The 13,461-nt window shown below is 36.0% G+C and overlaps 1 protein-coding gene across 1 annotated transcript in view; it reads right to left on the bottom strand.

The window, feature by feature from the left end:
• Positions 1–10,752, bottom strand: part of LOC150088630 (ral GTPase-activating protein subunit beta) — a 522,786-nt gene extending 512,034 nt beyond the window's left edge. The window contains exons 1-2 of the mRNA XM_090369596.1: positions 10,613–10,752; positions 6,858–7,093 (exon numbers count right to left, since the gene is read on the bottom strand). Coding sequence (XP_090225722.1) covers positions 6,858–7,061 — 204 coding nt within the window. The 5' untranslated portion in view covers positions 7,062–7,093; positions 10,613–10,752. The remainder of the gene's footprint in view (positions 1–6,857; positions 7,094–10,612) is intronic.
• Positions 10,753–13,461: the final 2,709 nt, after the last annotated feature.

Raw genomic sequence — 13,461 nt, 5'->3', positions numbered from 1 at the left:
AACCCCATGACCTGCCCTGGCAGCCTGTCTGCATTGCTCAGAAAACTTCATATCTGACTGCACAATTACTCCCAGGTCTTTTTCATTTTCTACCACCTTAAGTGTAGTGCCACACAGTTGGTACGTTTCTCTGGGGTTACTTCTGCCCATATGCAGTACTTTGCATTTGTCAAGGTTAAACTTCAGTTGCCACTTCTTAGCCCATCTGCCCAAATTATCTAGATCCTGTTGCAGTAGCACACTGCCATTACTATCATTAACAACCCTGCCAACCTTTGTATCATCTGCAAACTTCGACATTAAGCCTGATATACCTTCATCAATATCATTGATAAATATACAAAACAACAGTGGACCCAACACCGAACCCTGTGGGACTCCACTAATAACATTAGTCCATGAAGAGCAGCACCCATTGATTACCACCATCTGTCTTATCCCACTTAACGATCCTTTTATCCATTCTAGCAACTTACCCTTAATACCATTCTGCTCCAATTTGTACAATAGGCGTTATTCCATGCGCAACAGTGTCAAAAGCTCTCCTGAAATCCAAATATATGATATCAGAATTATTTTTTGCATCCAGTTCCTTTGTAACCACGTCATAATATCCTATCAGATTTGTCAGACAAGACTTTCCCTTAACAAACCCATGCTGTGTCTGAATTATTGCTGCAGTCTTGTCCAGATGATCCTGCAATGCATTATTTTACCCGGAACAGAAGTTAAACTAACTGGTCTGTAATTACTCGTGTCATCCTTCATTCCCCCTCATTTGTGAATCGGGGATATATTTGCACATCTCCAGTCTGTGGGAACCTCCCCTGAGTCCAAGGATGCTCTCATAATTATGGCTAAGGTTTGCTTAGTTGCTTTGCCACCTCCTTTAATATAACTGGATAGATCCCATCCACCCCAGGTGCCTTTCTTATGTTTAACTTCAACAATTTCTCCTCCACTTTGCTTTCAGTTATTCAAAATCATTAAGTATCCTGCTACAATTTGATAACCTTCTGCCATTTTCAAACCTTAATAATTCCTCATGTGTGAATGTAGATGCAAAATATTCATTCAGTTTGTTTGCTATCTGAGCAGGATCATCAACAGTCGAACCATCGATGTCAAGTGGACCAATCAAATTCATCCCCTTACTTTTAGAGTTTATATAAGTAAAGAAATCCTTGCTGTTTTTCTTAGCATCTTTTGCCAAGGATTTCTCGTAATCTGCCTTTGCCTGCCTAACCTCCTTTGTCACCTGATTACAGACTAGCTTATATCTGCAATAGGCTTCTGAGTCGCTTGATAATTTATATGCATCCCATGCATTTTTCTTCTCTATTACGAGTCTCATTAGTTCATTAGATAACCATTTAGGCCTAAACCTTGAACAATATTTCTTAATAGGTATGAAACTTTTAGTAGCTTCCACGATTAATTCCTTGAACGCTTCCCACTTCAAATTTACTGTTGGTAACATCGTCAGTTGATCCCACTGTAAGAATTTAAAAATTATAGAGCACTATACTCACCTTTACGGAAGCAAAAACCTTTTCCTTTACCCCTGATGGTAATTAAATCTTTAAGTAAATCCCACAACAGTACACTGTGATCACTGCCACCTAGTGGTTCCTTTATCTGCAAATTCTTAATACACGAATGATCACTGCTGATAACCAGATCAAGAGTATTACTTTCTCTGGTTGTCTCTCGAACATGCTGCTGCAGAAAACAATCATCCAATAAATCCACAAAAGTCTGACTAGTGTGTGAGTGACCAACCCACAAGTTCCAGTCAATATCTGGGAAGTTAAAATCCCCCATTATAAGACATTCTGATTTACTAGCCCACTCTATTTCTCTCTGTGTGTGTGTGTGTGTGTGTGTGTGTTATGGAGGTTTAATGGCGTATAAGCTGCTGAGGCTATAGTGCGCCTTTATTTCTCTGTACAACTGTTCATTGTACTCATTCGAGTCATTAGGCCTATAACACACTCCTACTCTTATTTTTGCTTTCGCAGTGCTCATATCACACCAAACTGACTCAACAGTGCACTGTTCATCTATATCAACTGGATGCACTTCTTTTGATTTTATGTTTTTCTTAATTAACAGCATAACACCTCCTCCCTTTCTATCCTGTCTATCCTTTCTGTACACATTGTACTTTCCAAATTCCAGTTCAGCATTCCTTATATCTGTGTAACATCATGTCTCTGCTATCCCAACAATATCCGCCTTTGATGTCTTAACCAACACTTCAAATTCATCAAATTTATTTACTATACTTCTAGCATTGGTATACATGCTCCTACTCCTATTCTTAGTTACCCTAACACATCCCATATACCCACCTATTTCACGATGACTGCCATCCGTCCCTGAAACCCGCAACACCCCACGCTCCAGGTCGCTACTTATTCTAACAGAAGTTGTGCAAGAATCACCTTCACCTCTGCCTATGGCTACTGTTAAACTATTAGTCCTTGTATCCCCTCAAGCTATCAGTTTTCCGACCCACCTAACACTGCCTCGATAGCATCAGCAAATATTCTTGCACCCTTTCTATTTAAGTGTATTCCATCCCTATAGAAGCAGTCTCTCCTGTTAACAAGTACAGTCCAGGCTGAAAAAAATTCTACCCCTTGAGCCTTGCACATTCTTTCCAGGGCCGAATTGATCGACAAGGTTCTCATCATATACTCCCTTCTATCGTGTCTGGGCAGAATTGCAGACACTTTCAAATTCAACCCTAATTCTTGGCTTTTGTTCAACAGTGACCTGTACTTGTTAAGTAATTCTTATAATATGGTACACTTTGTTTGATCAACTGGCATTTCCTTGCTAGCTTCTGATGTATTATCCTGGCTACCTGATCATGCCTATGGGTGTACTTAGTCTGGGTGATCATCTTGCACCCCGTAGTGACGTGTTGATTGTTTCTGAAGCCAGGTGGCATCAGCACATTGGTTCAGTTCTGAATTGAACAGGTAGCTTGTGTCACTGTCACATCTCTCGTTGTTCAGGTTCTCACAAATACATATGGTATGCATTCAGTGCCGGATTAAGGCATAGGCTTTAGGGGCTACAGCCCAGGGGTTTCCACAAGCTGGAAGGCTTCCAGAGATTAAGTGAAAAGTTATTTCATTTGTGAATGCTGAATCAAAGTAAAGTGTAAGCATATGGTATGCTTCGGCAAACTGTATTCTTGTTTGTGCCCCTGGCCGGTTCTGCTGAGTCATGTCAGCCAGAAAGTTGAATAAATATAATTCAGTTAAATCAATATTTACCAATTGTTTCACCCTTTCAGATTAATCATGTCGGAGAAGAAGAGGTTTGAGAGTGGAGCAAGCAAAAGAAAAGAGACAACAAGAGAAGTTGCGGAAGCATGAAGAACTGCTCAGTCAATCTCCAAACGTATTGGATCTTGGGTTCAAACGCACAGCAGCAGCAGCAACAGAATAGCAAACAACAAATGTATCCAATGATGGCAAATGACTGAGGCAATAGAAGTTCAATTTGTCTCTGATGATGCCAATGCTACAGGAATTGATGCTGAGCTTGTCCACCAGAAGAAAGATGACCTGGGATCTGAGTATCAAGATGACATTGGTTTGTGGACAAACTCAATTATAACAAAGGAGGTACGTGACTTTTGGTGTAAACAAGATCCCGTGGAATGCCAGCACCATGATGATGGCTTTTCTTTATCTGAAAGACAATACCCTTATCAGAAAAGAAAATTTTCACGTTCATTGATATTCCGAAAACATATAACTGGTGATAAAATTAAAAGGAAAGGATTGCTTTGCTTGTGTTCTCTTTGATAGTATACATGGATGATCAAAAACCCAGTTTTCCGATGGTGGATTTTCAGACTGGAAACATGCCTCTACGTGGATTACAGAACATGAGACCTCTATGATGACATGAATTTCTGGAAGAAAAGCACATGGACAAATTGATTCAATATTGGAAATCCAATTCACAAAGGGAAAAGAATACTGGGCAAAAGTACTGAAAAGAGTAGTTTCAATTATAAAGTTTCTTTCATCTCATGGATTAGCATTCCGTGGTGATACAGAAGTACTTAATTCTCAACAGAATGGCAACTACCTTGGGATACTTGAATTACTTGCTGAGTATGATCTGTTTCTTAGTTCTCATATAGCAAAATATGGTAATCAAGGATGAGGAAAAGCTTCATATCTATCTTCAACAATATGTGAGGAAGTCATAGAGACTATGGGAAATAAAAGTACTGAAAACCATTATAGAAGAAATCAAGGAAGCCAAATATTTTTCTCTAAGTGTTGCTTCAACACCAGAAAATTCTGACACTGATCAGCTGACTGTAGCTCTTTGCTATGTGAATATCAGATAATAAGGTTGTTGAATGTTTTCTCACTTTCATTCCATGACGCCTCCATAGCCAGGTGGGCAGGAGCAGCAGTGCGTAGCACACGGTTCTTGATTAAACCAGGGTTTAAGCCCGTGACCACCAAATACGGAGGATACAGAAAGGTCAGAGAATGACCACCGCATATCCCCAGAGCACGATGGCCTTAGTTGCTGATGCTCTAAAAACCAAATAACAACAACTTTCATTCCCATTTCAAGTCACACTGGAGAAGCTCTTGCCAACACTGTCTTGAAATTCTTTGAACAAATTGGAATTGAGCAGCCTGACACATCAAACATGTCAGGCTGCTACAAAGGGCTTCAAGCACATATGAATATCAATCATCTTGCACATTATATTCCATGTGCTGCATGCTCCCTTCATTTGGTAGATGTATGTGCTGTGGAAAGCTACATTGGAGCAGTTTCATTCTTTGGTCTTATACAAAAACTTTACAATTTCTTTTCTGATTCAACTCAATGTTGGTCAGTAAAGCTTCAATGCCTTAAAGCTGAAAGTGGAAGTGAATCTACATTGGTAGTTAAAAGAGCATCAGATTCAGATACTAGATGGTCTGCAAGGGCCGATGCCACAAAAGCCTTGTCTAAAGGCTACAGCTGTTTTCAAGACGCTTTCAAGTTAATCTCAGAAGATGTAAATCAGAAGGGTGACACACGTTATAAAGCAAACATTATATTCAAGCAGCTATCAAAGTTGGAAACAGTTCTCTTGGCAGACATCTGGGCTGTCATACTAGAGAAATTCAATCAAGTCAGCAAATCACTTCAAGTTGAAACACTGGAGCTTCAACTAGCTATTAAATTTCTTAAATCTCTACTGGATTTTTTGATGTTGCAGCAGAATCAGTTTGAAGCATTTGAAAATAAAGCAAAAAAAAAACAGAAAATACAGAATACTGTGACAAACGAAAACGAGAGCATTGGAAAAGAAAAAGAATCAATGATGGTAATGCTGATGATGTCGCTTTGTGAGGAAGACAGAAATTTAAGGTGGAAACATATCTACCCATCACAGACAAGTTATACTCGGCTCTTTCTCATTGCACTGAAGCATATAAAAATGTTCATTCATTATTTGGTTTCCTGGTCATATTTTCAACAATTAATGATGAAGACATTTCAAAAGCAGCAGCAGCAAAGTTTCAGAATACTTACTCAGGTGACATCAAGCCTGGATTTGTGCCAGAAATTCTTCACTTCAGGAACTTTGTTGGGCAATTTGATGAATTCAGGCACAAGCATGAAACACTACAAGCTTCTGATATCTACACCCTTGTAGTAAACAATGGATTTACTTCTTCATTCCCTAATGTTGAAATAGCACTATGGATTTACTTGTGTTTAATGATAACTAATGCAACTGGAGAGAGGAGTTTCTCCAAGATGAAACATCTAAAGAATGTACTCAGATCGACAATGGCCACAAGAACGACTAAACAGACTTGCTCTCATGGCAATTGAAAACGATGTTCTCAAGAACTTACAATTTACTTGTGTTTTGGAGAAATTTGTTTCCAAGAAATTATGCAAAGCAAATGTTTGAATTTTAATTGTTGTTAGCCTTGTAAAAATAAATTTAATTTTTATTTTAACTTTTTTTTTTTTTTTTTTTCTTTTTACTTTTGAAAATATTACTGGGGACCCTCACAGTACCTGTAGCCCAGAGGCCTACAAAATCTTAATCCAGCACTCTATGAATTAGATTAGAGGCTTGTAGTAAATCAAACAATCATACAGCCAATGTAAATGTAACATTATTAATGATATATTTTAAATAAATCTTAATGGTATCTACATGCTGTGTTTCATTATTTATAATGTTTTTATATTTTAAATTATACTGAATTCCTTCAGGAGCACATATATGTTGCTTAGTAACCAGGGCTAGCACTAGGTGCAAAAATACCTAGTGCTAGCCCTGGTTAAAGGTAATGTTTAAATTACCAAATTAAAAATAGAATAAAATAATTACAAGCACAGAAAAACTAACCAGAATGAGACTTAATATTAGGCAGATAACAACAGTATATCTCTCCCATAATTTATTTTGCAATATGAGGGAAGGGGGTAGTTAGCTGATCAACTTTGGAAACTGTAGGTGTAATATAGGACAGCCAATGAAAATAGGGTGGCACACTTTGTAGAAATATATTTGATATATTATTCCTCTATAATAATATATCAAATACTCAGCCAATAATTACAAAGAACATTGTGGATAAATTATCAACAGCTTCCTCAGAAGTCTGACAAAGCACTCAATCAGAAGTGAACCAAAATATATGAATAATCAATTTTCATTTGATATTTCAAATTATACATCCTCCCTATGTGCACTTTGTATCTCTATCTATAACAGTTCTTATGAAAGTATAATAATTTTTAAACCACAACAAAAAAAAAGTAATCAAGAACCTTAATATTATGCAACTCACTTCCATACACCACTGCACCTCTTTGTCTTTGTGCAAATTACTCGGCTCACAACTAGCAGTACTTATACCAAGATTAGATGCTAATGGTCTAACAACAGCAAGAACAACATCACGACCTGCTGCACCTGGTAGTTTATGAAGGACACTCCATCGCTTATCTTCGGCCTGGGATGTGGCAGGTATGGATACCCATTCAGAATACATTGTGGTAAATAGCAATCACAGGAATCATAAATCTATAAATAAGAAATTCACTTTCAAAAATAATTTCAGTAATTATTTTTTCTATAAGTTTTGCAAAAAAAATTATAGAAAATTGCTAGTTCTCTTGTCAAAAAAGGCAAAGTCTGTAAACTGCATAATTTGGAAACTAAGCAAGGAGATTTGATTGAAGTTTTTAAAGCTTTAAATGGATTAAGTAAACTAAATGGGGGCCTGACATCCTTATTCTTTCTAGAACAATGCAGAAAGGTACATAAAGTTATATAAAAGCATGGTTACAGGATATATATATATATATGAAAATTTGCTTTAACCTGAGAGAGTAATTGACTGATGGGAAGAAACTTCTATCTGGTGGTGTTGAAGTGGGTGGTTTGAATAAATTTAAGGAAGGATAAAAAAAAATCCTTAAATTTGAATAAATTAAATTTAGGGAAGAATAAAAAAAAAATTCCTGAAATCTGAATAAAATTTTTGAGTGTGTCATATTAGTTTGCTTTCTTGCATCATTTTTCCACCACTAATACTATTATTGCAATAAATTATTAGTTTATTTGGGCTCATTACTTGGGCTTTCAAATTAAAATTACTGCAACATCTTCTCTGTCCCAGAATTTCGTATACTTATTGGGCTGGTTAGCCAAATAAGTCCTGCTTCTAAAACATTATGTTTGTGTGAATACTCTAAAATACCACATTTGTATGAATATTCTTTTTTTTTTCTTTTTTTTTTTTTAATATTGATAAGATTCATTCTTTTGAAAACAAATATCTTCAATATTAATTAATTTCTCAGATGTAATGGCAATCACCTCAGTGAAGTGTAATATTTTATTAATTTACAGTCAGAAGCAATGGGGAAAAGAGGGTTAATAAATTTCTATGAAGAGAAAATTCATTCCCTTTAAGAACTTGTTACTCTTATACTCAGAACACAGAGTAAACCTCAACTTAATGAATTTAATGGAGGCTTTGTCCACTGAACCAGGTTTTTCGTCCATATATTGACATTTTTGTAATAAATGAAGTAAATTTGAATATTTGAATAAATGAAGTAGTAAATGTAGTATGTAGTAAATTAGGAACCCTTCTCTTTAAGCCCTGTAGTGGAATACACTTACAATTATGTTGTTTCTAATGATAATTTTGTGGTGGAAAGTTGTTCACAGAGATACCAGCAGAAACCATATAATCTCTCTACCACACTTGTTTAGAAAATGTTCAATACTTGTCCAGAGCTCCCTAGCTACAGTGGTTCCTGTGAACCTTCACATTCTCTGAAATCTCTGATGAGCAATACATTGATTACTTTTACCTGTGCTTTAATTTGGAACACCAAGTATTTATACAACAATTACAAGGTACTGTACCCAAATAAGAAATAGCAACTCATATCTGGTGGTGTGGGATTGATACACTGGGATTCTGAGTTGGATATAATCACCCCAGGGGCTCACATCTGGTGAGTATGAGCTTGGCACACCCAGGGTCCTGAGCTGGATATCATCATTCTTCTCTTTCTTGATGATTCCTTTCTACTTCTCTCTCTCAAGGTAACCCAGGAATTTTTTTTTTTTTTTTTTTTGGCTGGTACATAAGACTCAGGCTTCCTTGCACCATATGGCTAATAATAATAATCATTTTTCTCTTTCTTGATGATTTTCTTCTACACCCGATCCTTGTTCTTATTTTATATATATGTGTGTGTGTGTATAATTTTATTTTATTATTTAAGATGTTAGTTATAATGGTAAGATCTAATGGTGTAGTTATAACCAAAATTTAAGAGGTTATAGTGTATACTGAGCAACAAACTGGTACGATATAACAGCCCAAGAAACATAAAAACCTATGTAAGCGCCTACGGTAACCTGGAAAAAATATATATGCAATATAACTAACATAAGGAAAAACTTTACATATCAAAGTTATATTATAAAATAAAATTATGTTAATTATAGGTATATAGATACATTGAAAGGGACTTTTTCGAGGGCGAACCCTCTCAATGTATCAACCATAATTAACGGGCAAAAGTCCCTTTCAATGTATCTATATACCTATAATTAACATAATTTTATTTTATAATATAATTTTGATATGTAAAGTTTTTCCTTATGTTATATTGCATATATATTTTTTTCAGGTTACCATAGGCGCTTACATAGGTTTTTATGTTTCTTGGGCTGTTATATCGTACCGGTTTGTTGCTCCGTATACACCATAACCTGCTAAATTTTGATTATAACTACACCATTACACTATAACTAACATCTTAAATAGAATAATATACAGACGGCTGTAACGTTTAATCATATAAGACGGCATTAATCAGATCTGTGTTGGTTTATTTATTTATTAAATTAAATTTGGTATATTTATTATATTTAGTTTATTGATTATGCATTTACATACTTTGGAGATATATATATGTAACAAACTAATTAACAAAAAAGTTTGCCATACTGCTGGCTTAAGTTTTATTATTACTATTATTTTTCCTGTTATATATATATATATATATATATATGTGTGTGTGTGTGTGTGTGTGTGTATATATATATATATATATATATATATATATAAGTTGTATCAATATTAAATTAAATTAAGTATGCATAAATGGATGTGAAATTTACACAAGGTGCCAGTAACTATAAGGGTGAGGAAAGTAGAAAAAGAAGAGTAGTAGATTAGTGAAAGAATGTTAATATGACATTGTGATGAATTAAGTAAATTATGGGCTGAATTGCCAAGCCAATATAAAGTGGGGGAACTGTTAAAGTAAAATTAGTAGAACAAAATACTAATAAAATGCAAATAAAAATGAAAATAAAATGAAAATGGTAAAGCTGTCATCAAATATGGGGGAGATCATTTTTAGTAAATGGTCTAATATAGGTAATTCAAAAATGCTTGATCTGATGTCAGCTGAAATAGATATTGATACATGATCAGGTATTTCATCAGGGGACTATACCTAACCATGTAGCAGGAACTGCATTTCTATAGTTGTCCACAGTAGTAGAAGAAAAGTTTCTAATATAATAGCACTTTCTAATGGACAAGGTAGTCCCAGTGCAGTGTAATTTATTTAGGTAAAAATAAGTATCGAGTTGGGATATAAAAATGGTTAATATCAATATGTTTAATAAAGAGTTACATTGAATGCCCATATATATATATATATATATATATATTTTTTTTTTTTTTTTATTATTATTTTTTTTTTTTTTTTTTTTTTTTGCAATGAGCGTCTGATTTCGCTCTCAGGGGAATGTACCATCCAATTTGGGGTGGGTGAAGAGGAAATGGGAAAATCATCTCAGCTATTTTATCCCCAGATCACATACATTTTAAGAGTTACGCCTGGACCTGACTGGAAGGGCACTGATGATGATAAAGAAATTATCCACAGCATAGATCGTTTCTTTATCATCATCATAATAATAACAATAATGTTTTCTCAAGAAATCAACTAACAGTATTAAAATTTATTACGTAAAGTATAATACTTCAAAAAATAAAATTACCTAAACAAAATGCATATTGCATTCAAGTAATGCAAATATATCATAAAAACATCTTTTGCAGAATCATTTTAAAGATACTTTTACACTCAAATTACAAGCATGAATAACCACTCAAGTGACAAGCACAACAGCCCCTCCTCCACGATAGAACCGATAGGATAAGTCACGATACACTGTGGGATAAGTATAGTGACAGCAAAGCAATAGATTCTGACTAGACTCAAAAAATAACGAAAGAGAAAAATGCTCAGAAACTCATTGAAAATATTTCACAACTTATTCATATATTATGTGTTGAGAAGTACAAACGCAACACCCTATCAAAGAAAAATACAGCGTGGTAATAAATAAATACTGCACACGAAAGAAAAAGAGATAATATGTTTTGTTTTTTAATTTTCAATTAAAAAACAAAAGACAGCAGCTAAAAACGCTGACAAAATCACCTCAGAACCTAGTATAAAACACAGAGTGGTATGAAACTGTCGCTACTAGTTTCCTTTAATACCTCCCTCCCTCCAACTAAATTCCCCTGGTTACGCTGAAGAAAAATATGTGTTTTCCTAGTTACTAACTAGAGGTACACTAAGCATAAAAATTCATTGGACATGGTCGGTTAACAATCACATTACATTTCAATACAAAGCACTCAATCACAGAAAAAATAAATATTATCCAAAAACAGATATTTGGATGTGAATTCTGATGTGCAATTAAAATTACTTGTTACATAGAGGCACATGGATAAAGACATGTATTGTATTTTATGGAGGTTTGCTCTTAAACATTAGTTCAACTCCGCTATAATACTATGATGATGCATAACTCTGTACAATGTTTGTGTATTGTTTGTTTTTGTGTTTAGCTGATACTGATCATCTGCTGCAGGAAGCAGCGATCATCGAGAAAGCTGCTTCCCAGTACCTATCCATGCCACGAGGAGGCGGGCCACAATTATGCACTTGAACGTCTACTGGGAGGCAGAGCAGATTTACACATACTAACTACCCATTGACGCCAAACCGAACAGAGAGAACCAAGAAAATCGCACCACACACACACACACACACACACACACACACACACACACACACACACACACACACACACACACACACACAAAATCTCATCTCAATTTGCAAAATCGGTTTTTTTTTTCTGAGTGGGATTCTGCTAGCTCAAAATCCCACTCAAACTTAGGAGAGAAAATTGTACAATCCCCGGGGCTCACATCTGCTGAATATGGGCTTGGCACACGGGTCCCGAGCAGGATATCATAATTCTTCTGTTTCTTGGTGATTCTCTCTCTCTCTCTCTCAGGTAACTCGGAAATTATTATTATTTTTTTTTTTATTTTTATTTATTTTATTTATTTATTTTTTTTTTTTTTTTTTTGGGCTGGTGCAGCATGGGCCTCGGGCGTCCTTGCACCATTTGGCTAATAATAATAATAATAATTTGGTTGGCGTTTTCTTCCTCTAGTTCAGTGTTTCTCAATCTTTTTACTCTCGTGGCACATTTTCCAAAGAAGAAAATTTTCGCGGCACACCTACGTAGTCATAGAAGAAGAAATTTCTAAATTTCGCGGCACACTTGGAAAATTTTGCGGCACACTAATGTGACGCGGTACACCCTTTGAGAAACACTGCTCTAGTTGGCGTTTTCTTCCTCTAGTAGGAAGAAAACGCCACCGCATGAATACATACATCATGAGAGCACACTATGAAATAACCAGGCTAAAACCGATATGACAATGTACACATCGCGACTACATACCAAGTGGTTGGAACGATACCCGGATATTCAGGTCAACGAACAGCGATTAGCAGACCAAAGAAGGATCATCGTCACGAAGAAACTAATAGCCCTGCCATCTTGAAAAAAAATCAAGCAGGATGTCAGCGATCTGCTACAAAGCACAAAAAATATGGTCAATATGGAACCAGAGGAGGAACAGCATACCATGGAACCAGAGGAGGAACAGTAAGAAGAAATATAACCCAGAGTAGCTGAAGTGGAAAGAGACGAAGTCATGCTATCCAGAATAGAAGACGAGTGGAAGAAGGCCCTAACAGAATTCGAAGGAATGGACTGCACAAGAACCCACGTGATACCTAAGCAGAGGACAAATAAAATCCTGTGGAGAGTAACAGACCACCTCAATCGGCAAATAATGCCACATTACCTTGACAACAATGGTGCAACGCTAGAGGCTATCCACACAGTTGTATACTGTGCTGCAATAGCAGCCACTAGGATTAATAGAAAAGAAACGAGAAACCAGCAGCAGAGAACTGAAAGCAGAAGGAACTGCCAGCTTGGGAATGAAGACTTCAGCAGAAGATAGAAGCATTAAGAGTCAAGATAGGTCAGTTGGCCTAGTACCAACAGGGTAATAGAAGTAAGAAATTGATTGGAAAGGTGAAGAGCATCCTCAAGAAAGACAGCGCCCACAGCAAACATGAAACCAGAAATCACAAAATAGGAGAATACTTAGACACACTGAAGCCGAACCTCCTCGAACTCAGCAAGAGATTACACCGATACAAAGAGAGCTCCCAGAGGAAAACAAACAACCGAATTTTCGATGAGGACCAAAGAGCCTTCTACAGGAAACTGGGTGAAGAAGAGAAAGCAGGAAATGAACTACCCGAGAAGAAAACGATCGAAGAGTTCTGGGGAAATATCTAGAGCAGTGAAATAAAACATAACAGCAAAACACCCTGGATAGAAGTAGAACGGAAGAAAACGAAGGACATACAAGTGGTGAGAGAGAGTGGGAGATTCGAGAAGAAGTAAAACAGTCGATCAGGAACACCCACAACTGGCGAACTCGGGAATTGATAACA

This window comes from Mastigoproctus giganteus, chromosome 3, assembly GCF_048544385.1.
Source record: "Mastigoproctus giganteus isolate SK-2022 chromosome 3, ASM4854438v1, whole genome shotgun sequence".
Taxonomy (NCBI): Eukaryota; Metazoa; Arthropoda; class Arachnida; order Uropygi; family Thelyphonidae; genus Mastigoproctus; species Mastigoproctus giganteus.
The sequence above is the reverse complement of the archived record's forward strand: the minus strand, read 5'-3'. Positions and strand labels throughout refer to the sequence as shown.